Source organism: Oryzias latipes, chromosome 15 (genome assembly GCF_053564925.1).
Source record: "Oryzias latipes strain Hd-rR chromosome 15, Olatipes_Hd-rR_3.1".
Lineage (NCBI taxonomy): Eukaryota > Metazoa > Chordata > Actinopteri > Beloniformes > Adrianichthyidae > Oryzias > Oryzias latipes.
In genome coordinates, this window is record NC_136251.1 from 13,883,599 (window position 1) to 13,907,995 (window position 24,397).

Here is a 24,397-nt window from a genome sequence, read left to right on the forward strand (position 1 = left end):
TGTGATGACGTTTATCAACAAAAGTAGCTAAAAAAAATAAATAATATTTTGTAATAATTGTACAACTAGTGACTTGGTGTTGTGCATCTCCAGCGGGTCCTTCTGGGTGTATGCAATCATGGAGCAATGCTGCCCCTATCTGTTCTACCAGTGTCACATCACGTTTCGTCGTCGACCCCGACAGAATTTACGTTTTTCTTTTAGGTCATAATGTAAGCACACACAAAAAGTACATACAAAAATAAAACCTGCAACAGCTGTATGTTTCTTTATTTGTTTATCATGTGTTTCAGGCCCACACTTTTTTGGTTTGCCTATATGTTTAGTTATTGAGTTATTTGTTGAATGTTTTTTTTTAACAATATATTAAGTAACACAGCTCAAATTTTATCAGGTCAGGCTAAGTAGTTTAATTTGTACAGCACAGAACCTTATGTACACAAAGGCACCTTCAAATGCTTCACAGAAATGCAAGATACCATAGAAGTTAATGGGGAAAAAATAGAAATCCAATAAAAGTTAAAGTATTTTAAATGAAACTCCAAGAGTGCAATGTTTTAAACATTGGCAAACAGACAATACCTTAGTAAAGATAAGAGCTTGAATTAGAAGTGACTTTTTGCTTAAGGCTGGCTGTATTTAATATGCTCAGGCAAACATACTTTTAGGCAGGTTTTATTCATGCTAAAATCTTCCTTTTCAAAACCTTACTGCACACCACTGTATAATGCCCACCTGTGGAAAAATCATAGGGCATCCAGCATGAGGAAGCTACAGGTTGCCTATAACGATGCACTAAAGATTTTATTAAAACAGCCACGGTGGTGCAGCGCAAGCATTTTGTTTGTTGGTGCAAGAGTTAATACTCTCCAAGCTTTGTTAAGACATTTCATCTAAGGTTTTATTTATCGTCTTAACATTTCAATCAACAAAATCATCTTAACTCTCACCAATTGCAGATACAGCACTTTTAGAAACCACTCCCCTATTTAGAGGTTTTTGTGCGTTCTTTTTTAAGTGCATGATACTTGATTATTTGATTGTATTTTAGACTTTTATGTCACTATTTTTATACTTGTATGAATTTTTTATTTTTATTCTTAAGTCTTTTATACGTTTTGTGTTTATTGTGGCAAATGGACCTTGAGTCTGTAATGAAGCTTCTTCTTCATAACCATTTTAACTCCAGTGTTTCCTCCTCTATGACAGCATTTCTTGATTTATGTTATGATTCTCTTGGCTTTCCTTTATTTACTCTTACACTACATATGACTTGATGTGTACAGTTTTATATTTCAGGTTCCGTTTGCACATCTGACAAACCGTATGAAAGGTTCTGAGTAAATAAAGGTTTATTTAGTTAAAATGGCATCACTAAATCTTGTATTGTATAGATTTGGGGGGAAAAAATCAATCCATTTAAAAGGAGAGACTTTCATATTCTGGTAAAGTAGAAAAATCCCAAACTGAGATGTACAATAAATCAGACTTGCTTGAATGTTTAAAATTAAGTTAAAAATACAAATCTATTTATCTATTTCATTCATTAAATTTTATTTTGGCTGAAACGGAAATGCAATCTTTCCAAAGGCTTCAAATAAATATGGTAATGTTTAACAATTTTAACTTTAGATCACACCAATATATTAAACTAAGATGAGGTACCAAAAAAACATAAACAGCAAAAATACAATTTACCAATGATGCCAGAGCAACATTTTCCAGAGACTTTCCAGCTCAAAAAACACACAGGTTCCTAAAGGATGCCAGCCAAAGATGTGTAATCATTTCAGGGTTTCCCACAATTTGTAATTTCCAGCTTCCACTAAAAATTTGAATTTTACCAATATAGAATCTGGATATTTTCACAATTAAATGAATTATCAAGTTTTACAAAGGGATAAATTCTGCATCCCTCAGTCAGAACGTGAACGTGACTTTCTATTTAAAAAAGGAATCATTTTCCCTCTGAATGAAGCTTGATTTCCTGTTGCTTTCATGGACGAGCCCTGCAGGTGACACAAATGCATGGTTGACATCAGAGGAAGCAGAATTTCAAGTTCCTCTGATGTGAAATCCTTTTTGGTTTAGAGAATAATGATTTCAGAGCAGCTGTCTTAAAAACAACAAAAGACATCAAACGAATTTACACTTTTATTGCATAAGTTATTCATTTCAGTGAATGTCTTAGTGCATCATTGACTCCACGTAACATTTATCCATTGACCCCCTCCCCCTACAGGAAGGAGGTGTAACAGATGAACATCTGGCGTGCTTGTGTGTGAGACACGCACACATCCTTCAAAGACATCTTTAGATTTTCTACCAACATGTGTGTCTCTGATCAAACACAAATAGGGATCCATCTTCACACAGTGATGCCGGCCGATGGAGTGACTTGTTACAGGCGCGCTTCTGGAGTTTTGGGTCTGTCTGGTCCTGCTGGGTCCAGTCATGCAGCCAGGAACGCCAGTGCTGTGTCCCGCTCCTCCATCAGTTCTGCCGCTGTGGCGTCCATCTTTGACTTGGAGAAGTCGTTGATGGCCAGACTGTCCACAATTTTCCAGGCTTTATCCTGAGAGGGGAGATCAAAAATTACATCAGTGAAGAAATGCATTTGTATCCCCTCCTCCTCATATTTTCATTGATGTCACTTAATACATCTCAAACTGAAAAGATCAAACCAAGTAAATAAATAGAACAACTTCTGGAATAATTATTTTAGCGAAAAGAAGCTGCCTGGTCCCCTATGAAAAAGTAAGCCTCTAAACCTGATAGCCTGTCGTGTCATCCTAGAATCCAAATTTGCTGATGAATTTAGTTCTTTTTTTCTTTGCCAAATTGTCTAAATTCAAAAGGAAATTGCGGGTTTTCCAGCAAAATGATCCGTTTACGGTCTTAAAACTAAATCTCAGAGCAGACTTTGACCAGAACCTTTATGTAGATCCGGCCCGCATCATCACACTCCCACCACTTTGAGCAACTCTAAGTCCGTGTTAGTCTGAGTCCAGATCTTTGGGGAGGCACACCTTCCAGAAAGTTGCAGAAACGTCTGTGTGACCCTTTCAGACTAAAGCATGTCACAAACTTTGAATCTGATCTTTAGCTTAGATCAGATCCAGCACAAAGAGTTCTTCTCTGAGATGCTTTGAAATTATATTTTGGAGGCATTCTGGTTTTGGAGTAAAATTTAAATAGTCATCAATAAAGTGTGGAAGACATTACAAAACATTTTACTTTATATTTCACCTGTCTGTGCAAACAAACTAAAGAGAAGATTTCATCTGTTACCTTGATCTGGACAGGGAATGAGTAGATGAGGTCTTCTGGGACCCCATAGGGGTTTCCAGTGGAGTAGACCCCCATGGAGATGAACTCCCCCTGAAAGAGAAGACAAGCTGCTCAGGAATGGAGAAAAAAGAAAGAAAATCTTAAAAAAAAAAAAGATTTACCCTCACCGGCCACTTTATTAATTAGGTACACCTGTCCAACTGCTGGTTAACAAACATTTCTTTCTTTTTTTTTTTTTATTCTAAACTTGTTCTGTCCAACAGCTGAGCAAACAGATTAGAGCTGAAGGCTTTTTGTGTTGGACAGGTTTTACTATCACAAAAAGAGGTTATATAGCTTCAAGAAACTAGAGTGTAGATTTATATAAACCCCTTTTTGTCGTATTATTTTTTATTTATTTGTTACATTTAGTGTGTGTGGGGAGGGAGAGGGGGAGACTGTGAGGGGAGGGTGGAAGAGAGTAAAAGGAAGAAAGGTGAAAAGGTGGGGGATACAAGCACTGATTTGAATAAGTTATTATTTTAAGCTGTAACAATTATACCAGATCTGCTGGAAAGAGGAATGTTACATCAAAGGTGAAAATCTGACACTAAGATGAGCGAAAAAAATCTGTCCATCAATACACTGTAGGTAAGGAGAAGGGATGAAGCAGACAGGGAGCAGTGTGGCAGTGTGCACGTGCACGTGGGGGTGGAGATACATGCATGCTAACGACGTGAACCGTGTGTTCATAAGGGGAGCCAGATCCTACCCAGCCAGACCAGCCAGACCAGGAGAGGGGAGGAGAGCCCCCCAGGCCAGAAGCCCCCCCAGCATCCGGACCCAGGCGGCCCCGGGAGGGGAGGAGGAGGGGACCGCCCACCCCACCAGCCAGGCACAGAGAGGGCCCCCCTACAGCCCCCCCCCCCCCCCCCCCCCACACACACAATGCCCAGAGGCAAAGCGAACCCACCGGCCGACCCCCAGCGCCGTATGCCCGACCATTCCCGCAGCCGACAGGATACCCATAAGCCCGGCCCCCCTGAGAGGACCAGGCGGGTGAAGACTGGCCGCCCCCCCCCCGACCCCACCCATGTATGGAGGTGTGGGAGTGCTGTGTGTGTGCTGCAGGTAAAATAGGAGGTCCCCAGTGTGGGGGGCTCCACCGCTGCCAAGCCGCAAAGCCCCCCACTCCGGGGTCCCTCTGTGAGTGGTGTGTATTTGCTGTGTGTGTGCTGCTAGCATGCAGTGTGTGTGTCTACAGAGGAAGTTAAAATTGTGGGGGGGCCAGCGAAAGGTGAGCACGGATGTTTCACCGTGCCCCCCTCCACCAGACCCTCTCCACAAGGCCCTAGATGAATCAGAGTGTCTAATATGCAAGTAAAAAGCGGGGAGGAGGGCGGGTGCCAATGAGAACCCAGAGAGGGGCATCCCCAGTGAGCCCCGCCAGCATACCCCTCCCATCCAGTTCCCTGAGCCCTATGTGCCTGTGTGCAATATTTGTTTGGGTGAGAGCGGGGAGGAGCGGGCGGATGGGCACAACCGGGGGAGAAGGCTCCCCCGAGCGACCGGCCCCCCAGCCGGCCGCGGTAGGCGCCCCCCCTCCCAGAGCGGCCAGGCAGCCAGAAACGGCAAGCCAGCCGCAGTTGGAGGCCAGAGCCTCGTAGCGCCGAGAGACAGCCAGCACGGAAGGGTCCCGGTGCCAGAACGGACGGGTAGGGGGTCCAGCTCCACCATTCATACCCTGGCCTCCCTAAGGACTAGCACACCGCCCCCCCAGCCCCCCCCCCCCACAAAAAAAAAAAAAATAATAAAATAAACCCACCCAAGTGAACCCCTTAACCCCTGCTGTGACTGCGGCGTCGACCCCCGGGGGGCCAGGCCACGCGCCAACTACCGGCCACGGGCGAAACACCGGCCATGGGCAGACGACCCCAGGCCCCAGAGCCCCAAGCCCTCCCCCAGCCCCCGCCACGGCGACCAGCCACCCAGCACGGCACCCGGCCGCCGTTCCCAGTCAGCCGCACTGCCTACCCTGCGCCCAGAAGGCACCCGCCCAGGAACCCCTGCCAAGTTGCCGGCAGAGTGTGCGCCCCCACCACCACCCCACCCAGGCAACCAGAGCCCCGAGCCGGAAGAACGGCAGGCCCGGCAGAGCCCACCCCCCCCAAACCCACCCCGGCCCACCCAACCAGCCAGGACCCGGCTCAACCTTTCACCATCCCACCCCTACTAGGTGATGTGACTAACCAGCTGGAGCCAGGGAGAGTCTGAAGCCGACAGGTTTTTTGTGGAGGACATTATCTCTAAACTAATATGCTCTGACATGAGGTTTCTGTAGTGGTTGATGCTAAGATTATTTTTAGATTTCCGGTTTAGGAGGATAGTTTTCTTTGCGATACATACAGCGGTGAGAACCATATAAGCCTTGTTAGATTCCATGTTGATGTTATTCAGGTCACCTAATAAGCAGAATTTGGGGTAAGCAGGAATCTTATGATTAAACCAGATTGATAAATCCTCACAAACCTTACGCCAGAATGATTGGACAGGTGGACAGACCCACAGGGCATGCAAATAGTCGTCTATGTTGTTACCTATGCACTGTGTGCATTAGGGCTGCACGATATGAGGAAAACTCGCGATATGCGATATTGGTGATTAATATTGCGATAACGATATAATTTGCGGTATATAAACAAATAGCAAAACAACCAAAAACATAATTTCCATTTCACTGCAACAGTTTAAAAATTATACTCCAAATGACCCTTGTCGACGTAGGAGGCAAACGTCAAACATAAAAGGGCTCATCTGATTGATCAACAACGTAAACGGGTCCCTTCCGATTGGTTAAATGCATAAAGGGATTTATTTCATTTGTTCAGTATTTCAAGCTGCCATGAGTTTGTTTTAGCACATTTAAGGTAACCATTTATTGCGATTTTTTACATCTTTTGCGGTATGCATATTGCACAGCTTGATGTTGCGATAACGATAAATTTTCGGTATATTGTGCAGGCCTATTGTGCATATAGCAGACTGATTGAGACCCATTTTAAATAACCTCCGTCCGGTGTAGTGAGTTCAGTGGAGAACCTTGTATTGAATAAGTTGCAGATTAGGGATTTTGGTCATATTAAAGGCATTCAAATAGATCTGTAGCCAAAATTGATCACTAGAATTCAATGATAGCTCAGACTCCCATTTTGTCATGGGTAAGTAAATTGTTTCATCTATGTCTGATAACATCTTATAAATTTTGGAGGTGAGTTTGGGATTTTTAAGGTCCATGAAATGTGTTACTGTAAGGGGAGGGTCTAGGTCTATTTTGGTCAGGCAGTATTTAGTGCTTATAGCTGATTTAAGCTGCTGATATTCTAGAAATTTGTTTATATTAATTCCATAGGTTGAGGATAACGTTGAGAGGGACATAAATTTTCTATTCTGAATTATATGCTGGAACTGCTGGATTCCTTTGTTCTTCCATGAAGCAAAATGAATCATGTTTTTGTTAATCAAAATGTCAGGGTTATTCCAAATGGGGGTAAGTTTACATGGAAATAATGTGAGGTTGTTTTTTTTAAGAAAATCCCACCAGGCTGTTAAGGATGAGCTGATGTTTAAACTTCTGAAGCATTTGTGTTGTTTAATTTTAGAACTGAAGAAAGGTAAATTAGAAATATCTAGGTTATCACAGAGATTTTGTTCAATGTCTAGCCAGGATTCATCTAGCACACCAGGATGCAGCCATTTTTGTACATAACACAATCTGTTCGCGGAGTAGTAGTCCTGGAAGTCTGGAAGGCCTAGTCCTCCTCTATCTTTAGGTTTTTTAATAGTTTTTAAACTGATCCGTGGGGGTTTACCTTCCCAGAGGTATTGGGAAATGAATGAGTCTAATGATTTGAACCAAGTAGTTGGAGGTTTGGAAGGAATCATTGAAAACAGGTAGTTAATTTTTGGGAGAATCGTCATTTTCATGGTTGCAACTCTCCCGATTAGAGAAATGGGTAGAGTTTTCCATCTAGTGAGATCAGCCTCGGTTGTTTTAAGTAGTTGGGTGAGGTTTAGCTTGAGTAGATCAGAAAGCCTAGAGGAGATATTTATACCTAAGTACTTTATGTTTCCTGTTTGTATTTTAATAGATGACGGATTTAGATAATTGCAATTAATAGGTAGAATTGTGCTTTTAGACCAGTTTATGGAGTATTCTGAAACTGAGGAAAATCTATTAATTAGGGAGATGATTTGGCAGATGGAAGATTGTGAATTTGGAGTAAATAGTAAAACATCATCTGCATAAAGACTTATTTTATGTTCTAAATTTTTGGTTTGAATGCCTTCAATGCCTCGACTTTGCCTAATAGCAGCAGCTAGAGGTTCAATAAATAGTGCAAATAAAGACGGAGATAGTGGACAGCCTTGTCTGGTTCCTCTTTGTAAATTAAAGCTTGGAGATGTTTGATCATTTGTTCTGATACGAGCATTAGGAGAGGCATATATTATTTTAATCCAGTTAATAAATGATTTTCCAAAGCCAAATTTGTTCAGGGTGGCTATTAAAAAATTTCCAGTTGACCCGATCAAATGCCTTTTCTGCGTCCAGTGACAAAATGGTTGCTTCTCGGTGTTAACAAACATTTCTAATCAGCCAGTTAACATGGCAGCAACTCAATACATTTATGCATGTAGACATGGTCACTACGATCTACTGCAGTTCAAACAGAGCATCAGAGCGGGGAAGGAAGGTGATTGAAGTGACTTTGAACCTGGAATGTTTGTTGGTGCCAGACGATCTACAAGATTTTTCACCCAAAACCATCTCTAGGGTTTACAGAGAATGTTCCAAAAAAGAGAAAATATCCAGTGAACAGCGGTTCTGTGGATGGAAATGTCTTGTTGATGCCAGAGATCAGAAGAGAATGTCCAGACTGGTTCCAGCTGATAGAAAGACAACAGAAACTCAAAAAACCCACTGGTTACAACTGAGGTCTGCAGAAGAACATCTCTGAACGCACAAAACGTCCAGCCTTGAGGGAGATGAGCTACATCAGCAGAAGAACACACTTGGGGCCACTGCTGTCAGCTAAGAACAGGAACTAAGGCTATAAGTCACAGAGGCTCACACCAAAACTGGACAACATAAGAATGGAAAAAGTTTGTCTGGTCTGATGAATCTCCATTTCTGCTGTGACATTCGGATGGTAGGGTCAAAATTTGGCATCATCAACATTAAAGCATGGATTCATCCTGCCTTGTATCAACAGTTCAGGCTGGTGGTGGTGGTATAATGGTGTGGGAGATATTTTCTTAGAACTATCATGTCAATATGGACCAAACACTCAGAGGAATGTTTCCAGTACTTTGTTGAATCTTTTCCACCAAGGATTAAGGCCGTTCTGAAGACAAAAGGGGTTCAAATGGAGTGGTTGGTGAGTGTATATGGATAAAATGATCTACATCCATCACAAGTTAGTCATAAACACAGACAGAATTAGGTTTAAAAGCATGAAAATCAACAGGAGTATAACAAGGATTACATTGATGCACGCAACTTTACTCATTCAATTTTAATTTGGGAATAGAAACAAATAAATCCTGCAATGTTTTTTTTTAAGTTAGGGCTTCATTTAAAAAGAAACTTCGTTTGGCTGTTTGAGATTCTCACAAAGTTTTAATCTGACCATCACATCACAGCTTCTCTATGCTTCTTAACCCTGAAGAAAAACTGTTTTTTCCCGCAGATTGCAAACAATTTTTTTTTATCTAGAAATGTGTTGAAAATAGTAGAATTAAAAAAGCAATAACAAAAGAGCAATGAATTCAGGTAAACTGGTGTAACCTCCTGTAAGGGAGTCTGATTCATGAAGACTCCAATAAAAAGAAAACGATGCTAAAACTAGGCAAACCGCTGAGCCTTTATTGAGGAAAACGGAGAGGAAAATCACTAAAAGCAAAAACATGTTAGAGATCACAATAATCAAAAAAGCAAAATAAGTTATTTAAAAAATTACATTTTAAAAAATTAAAACAAATTTCCAGAAACCAGAAAAGGTAAATAAGAGACATCACAGATTGGAGGATTATGTTTGAGTTTTAAAGAAGAGGGAAAGTTGAAAGATGTTTTGCCCAAACTCTGGTAAAAAGTTGATTGAGCAATCACCACATTATTGCAGTGGTTGTGGTCAGAAGACATTGCCATGCCAATTAACTTCTGGATGAAAAGGTGAACAAACATTCATGAAAATTACTTTGGTTTTTCAAAATGTGTGTTTTTGATTTGTATTTTTGGGAATTGTATTGTCAGGTTACGTTTAAGCTTTAATTTGTAAACTGCCACAGAAGATCTTCCCTGAGTGTTTACTGTGTACCCTGTGGCATGCCTGAAAAACTGCTTTACCTCCGGCGTTCCTGACCAGATGTCCCTCATGTGGTCACAGATTGCCTTGGCTGCAGACATGGCGCTGGACAGTTTCCTGGCTTTGATGACAGCGGCGCCCCTCTGCTGCACCGTCTGCAAGAGACCATGAAGATTGTTTAAAGACACATGCTGATTAAAATAGTTTGGGACTTTTTAGCATGTTCTTGTGGCAACTTGTGGCAAAACTACACATAAAATTGCGTTTCTGAGTATTTTTTATTCAAATCCTTGTGAATCAGGAGCAGATGAAAAAGGCAGTTTGAAAAAGATCGTATTTGTGACGTAGAAAACATGCTGGGCAAGCCACAATCTCCCTGCTCCGCTCCATTCTGTTGACTAGAGGACTATCTACAGTATAGTTGGTCTTCAGCCTCAGACTTACAGCTATGAAGTCTCCTTTGAGCCAGCTGTCGTCCTTGACCGCATCAAAGCAGGCCAGCTCGCCGCTCGACATGCTGACTTTGCAGTGGTGAACGTCTGGGTACTGAGTGGACGAGTGGTTCCCCCAGATGATGACGTTCTTCACGTGAGTGGCGGGAACACCGCAGCGCATGGCCACCTTCAGGACAGAGTACACTGAGCTTTCACTGCAGAGCTAAGTCTGAATGCAGAGCGAAGGAGAACAAACCTGGGAGCAAGCCCTGTTGTGGTCCAGACGAGTCAGGCAGGAGAAGTTCTCCTTGGGGATGGAAGGAGCGGACTTGGCTGCGATCAAGCAGTTGGTGTTGGCGGGGTTTCCGACCACCAGGACCTGAAAAAAACATAGCATTAACAACACTCCCATGAACGTCAAACAAAGATCCAACCTAGAAGTTTCAAACGTGAGAAGTTTCATTACATGGACCGTCTTCTTGGCGTACTTGTCCAGAGCTGCTCCCTGGCTCCTGAAGATGGCCACGTTGGCCTTGAGCAGGTCCTTCCTCTCCATGCCCTCCTTTCTAGGCATGGAGCCGACCAGGATGGCTGCATCCAGGTCCTTGAAGGCCACTTCCTCTTTATCAGTCGCGATGACCTCTGTTGCAGAGGAAAATACCAGGTAGAAGATCTTCAGCTTCATCCAGATGACATGTGGAGCCAAGGATGCAACAAAAATAACACATCTCCAAGTTTAAACCTTAAAATTCTAAACCTTTATCACCAAATGGTTCATAAGCATGGGTGTCGTTGCATCTTCCTCCTTCCCTATGGGAAAATAAAATGTTGAGAAGAAATATCAAACCTCCAGGTGTATGGCAGCTAATGGGACTTGGGTGAGAAGGTAGTCAAATATCTCTCTTTCCTCCTGACATTATCCATACATCTGCCGTACACTTTTCCCCCGTCCCCATTGTGTTTATCTGTAAAATCTCAGTGCACAGAGAGCTGTCTTTGCAGTGCAGCTGCTCAATACAGGGGGGGCCTCTCTGAGCCAAACAAAGCAAAGGACGGCACCATTCCACGGGAAAAAAAAAAGAAAATCCAGGTCACAATGGAGGTGGCAGATAATGGCGCCTCACGACTGCGGCGATGCTGACACTGAAAACCGGATTTGAATTCAGGTTTTTGAAAGCAGTTTGTGCAGCAGATGATCCAAGTGAGCAGTGTTTAAAAAAAAAGATTTAACCCTTTAAAGCCCACCACATCAAAGAAGTGACAGAAAATTCAAATGTTTTTAATTAAAATGTTTTAAAACCTTTGATGAATCCACGAGATCTAGATATAATCAAATATGCTACATGGTGTGATTTGGTAAATTTTTGCCCACACCAGTTTAAGATGTAAAACTATTGATATGAGCGTTCATGGAAAAAGAAGTACTTTTTTTTTTACTCAAATCACACAATTCCTTCATGACGGAATTGTATTATGAAGAGTTAGTTATTAAAAAATATTGCATTCCTCAATACAGCAGCTCATCTATAGTTAGTAGAACGAAAAATGATTGATGACTAATTCTAACAACGTTTGAAAACATTTTCCTTTCAAAAGTGCTTTTGCAATTTTATGGAAGCAGACATTTTTTGAAATGCGCAAGAAAAGTTCTCTACTGCCTCTAGTGGAATGATGCTGAACTACAGAAAACATGGACCAAGTCATATTTAACGGGAGTTTAAGGAAAGTTTAAAACCTGCTAAAGAGATAGGGGTCTCAGAAATGTGTGTACCAAATGTGATACAAATGGTTTTATAGGGTTCATTTTTTTTAATAATAAATTGTGCTTTTGAGCAAGAACAGCTTTTAAAAATAATAAATGAAAGGCTGGAAAAAAATGCCCTGATGTGACCCGCTTACAGCAAAGATGGAGAGGCATTAAACTCCAGAAAACAAAATTTCTTTTATATCAAACAACATCTGCATCTTTATAGAATTAAATGTGTTTCGATGGAAGGTTTACCTCTCAGAAGTGGGAGGGCACAGTCCTGCAGCTCCATGACAACCCCTTCCAGGACAGGCAGCATGGGCGTAATGTCCAAAAGGAGCAGGATAATGGGCTGTCAGGAAAAGGGGGAAGTAAGATGCAGGGGAAAAAAATCCATAAGTTGGTGTCCATGCAGCAGGCTGGGTTGTGTTTCTGTCATGACACATCCACCTTTACTGACAGCAGCATGAGCCAAACGGATCAAGTGGTGTTTAAGATGGACTAAGACTCTTGGCAACAAGATCCACTTCGCAGACTTCAAGGACAATCATGGCTTCTCTAAGGCCAAACAGATGATCGGGTGCAATCTGATGGACTCCCACAGGGATGGCACCTGTTCAGACCCGCAATGGATACGATTGAAGACCCGCTGCATTCACAGCTGCTGGAGGCACATCCTTCACCTGCCTTACAGCTGACCATCACCAGATGAAGGAAGGGAATGAACAAATCATTTCATTACCTGATCTTTGCCAAAAACATCTCCTTTGGCGATGCTGAACAGAAGGGAGTAGGCAATCTGTCCGGCAGCACCAGTCACTAGAACACTGATTGGCTCAGCCTGCAGGATCCAAGACAACAGAGAGTCTTGTTACTCAATTAATTTATCAACCCAGATTTTACCAACAGGCCAAGAATGACAGTTTGGTAATATAAAGCACATGGGATCAGTGACTACCCCTGTCAACAGGATTTACTGCAGCATGGGGTCAGTTTATAAATAGACTCCCATGCCCTCCTTCACTCACTGTTACATAACAAATTATCCAGGGTTTATTAAGGTTATCTTCACCATTCATTCAACTGTAACAGAGGTTGGTTAAAAAGTCATGTAAACGATAGGAATATTTTTTAAATGCAGATAAATAAATAACGAACTCATCACTACTGTGCCACAAGCAGTCAAAAATACATTTAGCTGACTTTACTTAATTTCACAACTTTTTTTAGACAGTTCGGTCTCACATTGTCATATACAGAAACCACAATAAGAAATTATTATTAAACAGAATAACCTTACCATTATTTGTTCAGGAGTCGCACTGTTCTCCACTTCTGGATAAAGCCGCAGTTCACGCCTATTTAAACCCTCCGTTGATTACGACATATGCATCGCTCTCACGGTATTCAAGGAGGGGCATTGTGGGAATTGTAGTTTTGTATTGGTGTTTCCTGTAAGCGAAAAGAGCAAAAATGTCTGACTTTGTTTATTCCTGCAATTATTTTTTAAATTGATGAATATTTGATATGCCATAGAATATGCTTACGTGACTAACAATAAGAAAGGTGTTCAATGAGCTGTAAACGCGATAGCTGGTTAGCATCAGGTTAGCATTGGAGGCGTGTGAAGGTTGCCTAGCGACCAGCAGCGACATGTAAAAGCTAAACTGATCAGCTTCTCATCAAAAAATATACTCGAAAGTTTAGTTTGTGTTTAATTTAAGTAATTAAAACGGTGCCTTTTGAAGCAGCTGTCAACATGAGACTAGATTTATTAAAATCTTCGGCAAAAAGCAAGTTTAGTTTAGAAAATGCTAACTAGCTAGCTTAAGCCTTAAGCCCACAGTGACATCAACATTTGGAGGAAATAGAAGAACTTTATAAAACAAAATCCTGCATTTAAGGTAAGGGGATTATATGAATTTCTCTAGTTTTTGTTTGTGACTGCACCTGTGGCAATTTAATAAACTTTTATTATCAAATTTAAAGTTTAATGTTTTACTAGTTACGCATGAATGTATATATACTATATTCCCATTTTTCCCTATTTGGAACTCCCAGTTATGTGTTTCACCAGCCTTATTTTTTTACTTTACTTTATCTTCTGTCTACTGCATTTCTTTAAAAAAAAACATTCTGATTTAGAGTTTTGTTAGAAAAGCCTTTCATATTACTAACTTTAGGTTTTTACAAACCAAAAATGCCATTTCCTCAAATAAGTCACTGTATTCGAACATTTTTATTTAAAACTAAATGTTCAGTGCAGTTACACAGTTTGTGAGATTAGTACCAATGTGTCTGATTTCCCCTTAACTTTACCCTCAAGTGATGACTTGAAACCACATCAGCTTTGTGCACGTCAGTGGTTAAAACAATGTCAGTTCATGGGACTAGGAAATGTAATTCAAATGCTTATGAAATTATTTTATTTACTTTAAGTCAAAATTATTAGTTTTTGTCTAACTTACATTTTTAAAAATGTGTTTTTATTTATCATATAAAATACTTATTGATTCATTTTTTTCATCAAGTGATGGATACATTTTCTTAAATATGTTTTGTTAGAGATAGAATGGAATAGAGATGGAATCAATATTTTATCATCTAGAAAAATACATGTGTGAGTAGGGGGATTGGTAAATCTGCATAGCGGAGGGTTGGGGTTAAATTAGGACTTGCTTGAGGTAATTTAGATTAAGAATAAATGTAAAAATGTACCTTTATGTTGGTTAACATTTGAAGGATGTGCATTGGTTTCTCTCAGTTGTATTATTAAGATCAGCGTAGTCATTTTTTAGAGTATTGTTGTTAACCTGTAGGTGCCCTTCTTTGGCATGCGGGCATGATGGAGCAGATCCTGCAGAATCGCCTAAAATCCCTTTGGTTTCACAATAATGGCTGGTGACCGGGAGCATTTGAAAGAGTCTGTTGTTTGACAGAGTCAGACAAGTCAGACTCCGGTGTTTATTGTTTTTATTTCTTTGGCACTCTCCACTGTGGGGCTGACATGAGGGGATTAGAGATGCTTTGTCTTTGTAGAAAAAAAAAAGAAAGAGAAAAAAAAAGAAGGGAATAAGAGTGCAAGCAGTGTTGGGGCAGGCGATAATATCTGGTGCCGTTTGCATGCTGGCCTGATCTCCTGTGTGTGCTGTGAAAACAATCAGAAAATGTGGGGTTTGAGGTGAAACCTGTGGGCCAGTGATCACAGAGGAGGAGCCCAAATTCCGTTGGGGCCTAATCCTCTGTTCATGACTAAGTTAGCATGGCTTCCACTCCTCTTGTCCACACCTGTGTTATTCCCTTCTTGCCCCTGTAGATTTCACCTGACCGACCCTGTTGCATGGACAGAGAGGAGCCAGATTATCAGGTAACTAACTGTTGTCCCCCACAGACCAAACAGCCCTCATTGAGTACCAGCACAAACAGTGAGATAAGCACTCATGGACACACAAACAGCAAATGAACACAAATAGATCAGAGCTCCTATCAGCTACACCTTTTTTTAGCATGCGGCACATCTGTCCGTTAGCAGGTTCATGTCCCTGATGCTTTAGATCAGCTGATAAAGACTTGGATCAGACTTTTCTTACCATGCACCTCCAAAAGCAGCCAGGAGAGTCACTTGTAGTGGCAGCATTCATCCAGCAGGTGCCAGTATAAGCTGCAGATTTCTGCTCGTGTTGACTCACCTGACCCTGGGCTCCAGGGGAAAAAAGTGTTGATGGATTTCAGCTGAAGATTCTCCCCAAACACTTTCTGCTTCTGCAGAAGTCTGGCCTTTGAGAATCGCAGGGGGGTGCTTTAAAGTTTCCCTCTGAAATTGGATGACTCCAGATTTTGACACCTTCTTGCTTTGTTTAACCTGAACACCCAAAACACTAGGAGCTTTTTGAACGGCTAACCTCTGCTCTTTAAAGCTCCTAGTGTATTCACGCATCTGCAAAGTCTGCAAACTATTGACTTTAGACATAAAACGCAAAATTTGGTTATTTCTCTAACCTAAGATGGGAAGAAATCCAAAGGAAAATGAAAAAAAAATTAGATTGCTTTTAAAATTCTTCACCTAAAGCACATGTGTCAAACCCATGGCCCGGGGGCAAAATGTGGCCCGCCATGTCATTTTGTGTGGCCCGCGAGAGCATAAAAGTTTTTAATTTAAAAAATAATAAAAAATAGAAATTGGTGTGTATTTATTCATATCTAGGGGGAATCAGACTTGAAATACCAGATTGGGCAACTATACATTAGGACTTAAACACTGTCAATATAACCTAACCTGACAGAATCAAATTTAAAAGGATTTATGCTAAAGTAACAAGCAAACATATGTTTTCTATGCAACTGGAATTGTCACTTTAAAAAGTCATAATACAAAATGAGTTATCTAACATTAAGGAGTAGTTACATTTATTTTTCATTACAGTTACATTTTGGATAGCCCTGCCCCAAAGGAACCAAAATACTAAAAAAAACAAAAAACTTTTTAGTTAATTTTGAAAACTTCAAGTTATTTAATAAAAAAATATATATATTTGTAAATGTTAACACTGAATAAAGCAAGAATTACTAAATCCGACTGGATACAAGTAAAAATAACAAAATACAGTAATCTGCAAATTTAGAATTTATAGAAAATTTATAGGAAAAAGGATCAAAATGACAAGAAAATGAGTCAAACTTTCAAAAAGTCTTTTTAAAAAAAGTTGAAAACCTCTACAACTGTTAAAAAAAATGCTAAAATATATGAAACAATAAAATAGCTGCCGAGATGAACACTTGCTGCCAAAGCAGTTATATAAAGTTTAAATGAACAAAAAAATTTCAAAAATGTGTGAAAAGGGTCCAAAAGAGCACAGTGTATTTTTTAAAGCCTGATGCCTTCTCCATTTAATGTTAATTAAATGGATAAACAGCTTTGTGATGAAAAGATTCCTAAAGGAAAAATGTAGCTAAATGTATTGATTCCAGAATGACTAAAACACTCGGCTGAAATATGATCTTAGAGTGTGGCTCCTTGTTGGCCAGGTTAGAATTAAATCCAAACTCCTTAATTATTTCTACACCAAACTCTGAAGATGTGATGTCTGCAGAAACCGCCTGCAGCTCCATGTGAGCTCTTGTTTAGTAGTTTGGGCATTTTAAAGAGCACGGCTCGGGGGCATGCAAATGCTTTGCAGTCTTCCTTGACGTTCCTCCTGCCTCTGTGTTTGTCTGGGATTGAAACTGGAGAAGCTCATTGTTTGCAGCCAAGAGCTGGCATGCTGTGGGAGAAGGAACAGAGAGAGCACAAACACAAACCGACCTGCTTCTTGGCACAGATGCAGAACTACTCAATTAAATCTCATAATGCGCACACTTCCTCGGCGCAGCGCCTCGGCCTCGGCAGGTTCCTACACACTTCTCCTGCTGGTCTCCTCCTGGCAGAGCCGTGTGCATCGAGAAATTTGGGCCGTGAAACGGCTTTGATGGAATCAAACTCCTCATGAAGACAAATGTAAATGTATTAGCAGGCTGATGGGCTGATTGACGGGGCTGCGTCTTCATTTCCTCCGCGTCAAACAAGATCTTTATCTTTCTGGCTTTCTGGCTTGACTTGTTCAAAGGAGAAGAGGAGCTCCTCCTGTGATCAGTTTATTACCTTTCGATGTGTCCTGTGATGTCACTGTAACAGTCTGTTAGTTTGCATTGACAGGAAAACATGTACCTTTCTTAGAGGGCTATGTTTGACTTTGCAAAAGCATGGCTGTCATTGTAACACCAGACTTTTTTCATGGCTAACTGGGTTTCTACCAATCAGTCCAAGCACATTTTATCCACTGATAAGTTTCTGAATTTTGAGCACCAAGGACACCAAAGAAACTGTTAAAGGACCGGGAATTTTTATTTTATGAGGCATGAAAACAAACCAAGATAACCATCAAACATTTGGGAATGACAGTCACTGTCGTGGAAGATCTAAAAAAATAAGGGCATTTATTGGAAATAAAGAGGCTTTATTGATACCAAATGTTTTGCATTTGAGCCCACAATATTACAGCTATAGCTACAAATTTGTTCATAAAGCAAGACAGCATTAGGATTTTTATTGAAAGGGCTACACATTTTTCTACACTGCAAGAACAGCCCTTCTGACAATATATAAAACATCTTTGATATTAAAAAAGACGTCTGTAAATCACCAAAAATGGAGACTAAGAAGTGTCATCTTATCTAAAGTTTGAATTTTGGCCCTAAACTTCACTTTTTTTTTTTTCTAATTATAGTGTTGAAGTTGTAGAAGACTTTTTGTTCCTAAAATTCAAAATACACATATAAATATCTAGCTTGTTGGATACATTTTACTTACTGGTAGTATCTCGAAATCTTGCACGTTTTCTTAAATTAAAATTATTTTTTAATTGAAAAGTGACATACATAAATAAGGCTCTTTAATTGTTGCACTAAAAATATGCAAATCCCAGAATATTTTCTTGTTTTTACTGGGTGTTTTTTAATTGATTGTACTTTTATTTTGTATAAATCTCACTTCAAAGAAATGTGTTGCATCTTTTTCTGTTTTGGTCACTAGGGGGCACCAGACTGTCACCTGTGACTCTCAGCAGCCGTCCAGACTGGAACTGCTCTCATCTGCCTTTAACAGCAACCAACAGGCCAAAACTGAGGCACCAGCAATTTAGCAGCAACAGCCAGCTCCCGGGGCAGCAGACGTGTTTGGGGTGGGGGAATATTTTTTTATTTTATCAGTACAACTCCTGTTTTAGCACAACGTGCCTGGCTGACAAACTCCCCCTGACCCACTCCAGCTCGGCCTCTCGCACCTCCTTTAGCTGCGTTCAAAAACCAAATCCATCCAACTGGATCAGTGATGGCAACTCTCTGCCGATCCTGGCGGTCACGCCCCCCTGCACAGTCATAATGGGCCGTGGCTCTATTGGGTCGGGGGGCCACGTTACTGTCAACATTCCCTGTTCTTCCAGGAGGCCTGCAGGTTAGCAGAAAACCTGCTTGTCCCTGTTTGTCTAAAAGGAAAGAATGCCCCCCACACCCCCACCCCCACAATGTGGCTGTGCGGGGATTAAACCCATTCGGAGTGGCCCCGGGTCCTGCAGCAGATGTCGGCCAGGATAGCGCTTGTTGCCGTGCCGACGCTGAGCCAGCAGGATCGACCCGCCCAGACCACTTTAAGCTTATGTGCACGTTTAGGGAGAGGGGCCAGCTGCGGGCAAGTGGGGGGGCTTTTTACCCATCAAAAAGAGCAGGGCTCCATCATCTGCATAGTGTGTGATCCTTATCATGAAAACATAAACACTTTTTCAACTCTGAAGAGCTACAGAACCTCTGAAACAAAACAAGAACAATGACTTTCTGGACATTTTATATAGATTTAAGTAAAACATAAAACAACCATCACCACCTTCAAATATGATCAGAGATGCTAACTTGTAAACTGTGACCAGCCAGGATCCTTTTTCACTTTACTTTAAGACCCTTTCTGATGAAAATTGTGCTTTTGGTCGTTTTAACATGTTACATATTTCTGATGATGGAGGACAAAGATAAAGAAGACTAAGCTTAAAGTTGCATTTCTGAGTGTTTCTTTATTGAAATTAGGAGCAGACCAGAAATGCAGTTAGAAAAATAAATACTGAGACATAGAAACCACAATGGGGGGTTCAGGTTTCAGTCTGATACATCCAATGCATCCAAATAGAAAAACAGATCCATGTACATCTCCGTTTTCCTCGTCAGAGCTGGCATCTGGCTCAAAACTATATAGCTGCAACTCAGGAGTGAATTTTTATTGCACTACTGCCACTCTGCAGAAACTATGTCTTAGAAAACGACACAGGTTTTTTTGCTTTTTTCTGAAAACATCATAATCGTTTAAAAGACTACTGGGAATGCTTTTAAAACAAATCAAAAGATGATCAGAGTGGGACTTCAAAATGATTTTCTCAGTCTTAATTACATATTGCCTTTAATGAGACTTATTCCAAACGAGGAGGACAGGATCACACATCATATAAATGTGTAAACTAATACAGGTCATTTATGAGGTGTTTATCAGTTGCAAAAAATAAATAAAATCAATTGAATCGATTTGAAACTTAAAAAGTTCATATGCAATATGTGATATGAATTTTTAAAAAAGATTAGAGTTTTTAGATTTCTGGGGGGGGCACTGCTTGATGCTGGCTTTTAATATTAGAATTCCTAATAATGCAGGTTTTTAGAGTATGTAAAAAGAATGCAAAGTATCTAAATACCCAACCAGCATCAGTTGATGGGAATTCTGCTCCACCAAGTTATTTAACGTCATACTTTTCTAAATACCTTAAGGTTTCATGTTTTTTGCCTATATAATTTCACATTTTTTGCATAGTTTATTGCTGTTTTATTCATACAGAACAGTCAAAATCTGATGGAAATCATTTAGGATTCGTCCTGATGCAGTGCTGTGAAAACCTTCATGTGCTGGCTCCACTATTCAGTTATGTCAGAGCTAAAAAACTACTTTCCTTTGTGAAAAACGCTGTAAGCCCTCCAGGTGAGGATTACATGTTGTTTTTAAACTGCTCATCTTTCAGTTGGTTGTCTGCTGCTCGAATGAAGCCGATGAAGACGGCAAAAGAAGAGTATGAAAGGAATGAATGTGGTGGATAAACAGGGATCTGTATGAACGCTGTGGACTTTATTTGAACTGCAGACGAGGTTTTTTTTGAGAAACGAGGTTGTTTTATTCAAGTCAGACGTGCTGAATGTGATGCTCCCCCCAGAATGACACAGTGGAGGGCAGATACGGGGCCGGGCAGAACGTGACGTGAGCCAGGACTTACACAGAGCGCTGCCGGTGGCCCAAAAATCAGAAAAAAACATTTTCCTCTGATTCAGTGAGAGTTTTTGGCAGCTGTTCTCTCGGAGGATGAGTGTTGGACAGAGTGAAGGCAGGTTTTCATGCGTGGATGATGCTTTGGCCTCTGACAGGTGGAGAAAAAACCCCACATTTGTCTGTTTGCTTGCAGAAATGTGCAATCACATGTTTACAGTTGATTTATTCATGCTTGCTTTTCAGATTACAGATCTGATCCGCTTCACTCATAAAGTTAGTCTTCTGTGCCACATAATGATCAGTGTATTCACCTGTAATACTGTAGAAAATAAAAGGGCTGATTCCTTTCGTAGCCTTTTAACCTTTTGAAAGCATGCAGAGTAAATGCTAAACACAGAGACCCCGGAAAATAACATTTTTAGGCGTTTGAATGAAGTCAGTCGCAGGTGACCTGCTGCTAATCAGCTGACTGTGACTTTTGCTGCTGCTCCACAGCAGAAGCACCTGCCACAGAGTCCTTGTTCTTGTGTGGTTGTTCAGACGGTTCAGATTTAGATTATTTAAAGACCCACTCCGATTAAAATTGTGTCTCTAACATGTTCTTGTGGCATTTTTCTAATGATGGAAGAGATATATGAAAAAATTTAAGATTAAAACTGCATTTCTGAATATTTCTTGATTCAAATTGTTGTGAATCAGGAGCAGATGAAAAGATGTCGTTTGAAAAAGCTTGTAGTTGTGACGTAGAAGTTTCAATCGGCAAGTCACAAGCTCCCTGATCTGCTCCAGTCTGATGCATCCACTTGTAGACAAATAAATCCATGTTGGTGTTTGTTTTCCTCGTCAGAGCAGGAATCTGGATCAGAACTGTACGGCTGGATGGCTCCAGTATTGCTTGCTGTTTTTGTTGTACTCATAATGATGTTAGGCTAGGGGCCATAAGCTAGCGGGAGAGCATGTAAACAGATGGATGACGGGAAGTGTGAGTGGGCTTACTCCACGGCAACAGTCCTTAGAGACAAATTGCGAATGAACTACTGCCACTCTGCAGAAACTATGTCCTTGAGTACAACTTTTTAATTTTGGCTAAAAACGGTATAAGCATAATTAAAAGACCACTGGAGACCCTTTTACAATTGATCAAAAGATGATTGAGTGTGACTTTAAGTTTTCCATGTCTACAACAGCAGGTGAGGGGGACGCTCCCATGATGACAGGAAGTTTTAGGGCAGTTCAACACAGTGTTGGCCACACCTCATTCAGGGATTGACTTCTTCGTTTGGCTGCTGTAAAAGCTCATCCGAGGTCCAGATTGCAGAAAAGCTCTACCCAAAAAGAAAGCAGTGTAACATCTGAGAGATGCGCTGGAACATCTGTCCCGTACACTGAAAATCTGAAGCTGAATGAGACAAAGCTGAGGGTCAGCATTTACCTAATGAAGAGTCAGACAATGAACTGTCAAACGGCTAAAGAAGATCTTTAGCAACATAAACAGAAGCAGCTTCAGTGGTGGCCTTTGGAGCAACAGGGCTGTGGCTGCAGAGACACCAAAGATCCTTTAAAGCCATCAAGTGTTTGTGCTGCTGATTTGGAAGTATTGGCTTTCCTGGCCTGGGGCTTCGCTTCAGGGCAGCTCCCTGCTCAGATTAGACTCATTAGCTTGAACCGTAATGAAAGGAAATCGTTAAAGGTTTAATGAATCTCATCTAAATGTTCAGATGCTTCCCAGTTGTAATTGTTTTCCAACAGTTTTCACGCTCAATCAAGATTCCACTGCACCCAGACAGCGTCTCCCCTCCTCCGTCTACAGTTTCCACTCTGTCTGAGTCATTACTGCTGCTGTGTTTGTGTTTCTGCTTCAGGCGTTGGGTAAATACCTTTGCAGGAGTACGTTTTCTCCCACCTCCCTCCCTCCATTACCTTCACTAATGACGTTTACACATCTGCTGAGAAGAGCCTCCACTCGTCTCTCTGTCTCCTCTCTATCTGACTCTTCTGCTAAAGTGCACAAACACAGACAGAATCACATTCTTGACGAACGCGTAACAGACCTCCCACCAGCAAATGTTACAAATCGGAATAATTATTCAGATGGGTGCAGATGTTACAAAGTTTGCAAAAAGTGCAATAAAAAAATGGCATCCATCTATTTTCTTAACTCGCTGAATTCCTGATCACTGGACTACCAGAGCCTAACCCGACTAGTGTTGGGTGAAGACGGGGTGCACACTAGGCGGGTCGCCAGCCTGTCGCAGGGCCCCACGCTCACACATCCATGCACACATAGTCACATCAGTCATCTTTGAGTGGCCTCGCCCAACCTTACCCTGCTGAGCATCTCTATCCATGAGTCTCAGGTCAGCTGATCAGCTGCTCTTTGAGTTAGAAGGTCTAAAAGGAAGAGTAGGGGAGAACAAGCCTTTTCTATCTGTGCTCTGAAGCTCTGTAGCGCTTTGCCTCTAAATATTAGACAAGCGTCTTCACTGTCCATTTGTAAAACTCGACTTAAGTCTCAATTTTATAGCCAAGCTTTTAGTCATGTATGATATTTTGCTGTTATTTTACACTCACGTTTTATTGCGTTTTATGTTTTTACCCTCAATGTTTTCTTTTATTTTGTTCTTACCTTCATGCTTGTGTTTATTTTCTTTTATGTTTTTATTCGCTTATTTATTAAATTTGTATTTATTACGTTTAACTTTTAATGTGCAGCGCTTTGTTCAATTTTAATTGTTTTAAAGCGCTTTATAAATAAAGTTAATTGATTGAACTTAACACAGAATGGAGGGATTTGAACCAGGGCCCTTTCCCCTTCTTCTGCTGATGACTCAGCAGAATCTCGTGTACCCTCTGTTCTAAGGTCTCGGGCTAGCTCCCTGGCGCCACTTCTGCCTTCCTTTAACCAAACATGCTTCCAACAGTGAGATAGCTGAGGAGATCCCCTGCAGTGTACCATGTGTGTCTGTATGCTCACAGCAAACTTTGCTAGAAGGCTTTTGTAGTACTTCCACTTTGAAGAACTTCGTTTTCACAGCGGCTCAGGTTCTGAAACGCCTCAGGTAGCTTCAGACTTGCTGAAGCTGAATGACTTGACCCCTCTTCTCTGCGCTTTCAGGCTGAAATGCCAATGATCCATTTAAGGTTTAGAACACGACAAGAACAAAAAAGACTTTTTACATGGACATCACTGAGACTGTGGAGACCTTTTCAGGGCTCCAGGGGGGCTGGAGTATTTTTCACACTCCTCTGTAACAATCTGCCTAAACCACAGTACATTATTTTTAAAGGGATTGGTATCAATGCCAAAAAAAACACACCCCAGAGATTTTACATGACTGCAATAAATGAGTATTTTTGTTTTTTTCTATGTTAAACCGAAAGTAAACACACAAATATATCGGTATCGTGTGATTTGGAGAAACATTTCTCTATTAAATGTCTACAAAAACGTTGAAATCCTCAGTAAACTTTCAGTTACAATTGCACAACATAATTTTGCCTTCGTCTCTCAGGTTTTTCAGTCATCATTATTAAAATGAAAATACATTGACTTAATAGATCATTTAGGCAGCTATAATATTGTAGCTATGGACACACAAGGTGTATATCTGTATAAACTCCACTGTGATTTTGGCTAAGTTTTATTTTTATTATTTTATTTTTATTATTATCTGCAAGTGAGAGGTAGAGAGGGAGGACAAGGGTACAATAAAGGGGAAAAAGGGGTAAAGAAGTTGGAGGATGATGAAAGAAA

General features: G+C 40.9%; 2 protein-coding genes across 16 annotated transcripts in view; one reads left to right on the plus strand and one right to left on the minus strand.

The window, feature by feature from the left end:
• Window positions 1–2,140: 2,140 nt before the first annotated feature.
• On the minus strand, window positions 2,141–13,147 carry mdh1ab (malate dehydrogenase 1Ab, NAD (soluble)). The gene is given in 9 exon segments (NM_001104836.2): window positions 2,141–2,575; window positions 3,292–3,381; window positions 9,674–9,787; window positions 10,077–10,253; window positions 10,323–10,445; window positions 10,533–10,708; window positions 12,069–12,165; window positions 12,556–12,654; window positions 13,114–13,147. Coding segments are annotated over 9 exon segments (1,002 nt in total). The 5' UTR covers window positions 13,117–13,147; the 3' UTR covers window positions 2,141–2,452.
• A 49-nt stretch (window positions 13,148–13,196) lies between these two features.
• Window positions 13,197–24,397, plus strand: part of wdpcp (WD repeat containing planar cell polarity effector) — an 80,337-nt gene continuing 69,136 nt past the window's right edge. For 7 of the 15 annotated variants that reach the window (XR_013647790.1, XM_011484185.4, XM_020709351.3 and 4 more), the window contains exons 1-3: window positions 13,436–13,717; window positions 15,130–15,180; window positions 18,382–18,529. The gene's annotated coding sequence lies outside the window, so the exon portion shown is untranslated. Of the gene's footprint in view, window positions 13,718–15,129; window positions 15,181–18,381; window positions 18,530–24,397 lie in introns of those variants that run through there. The other 8 variants (XM_078931792.1, XM_078931796.1, XM_078931793.1 and 5 more) reach the window with 6 other exon arrangements.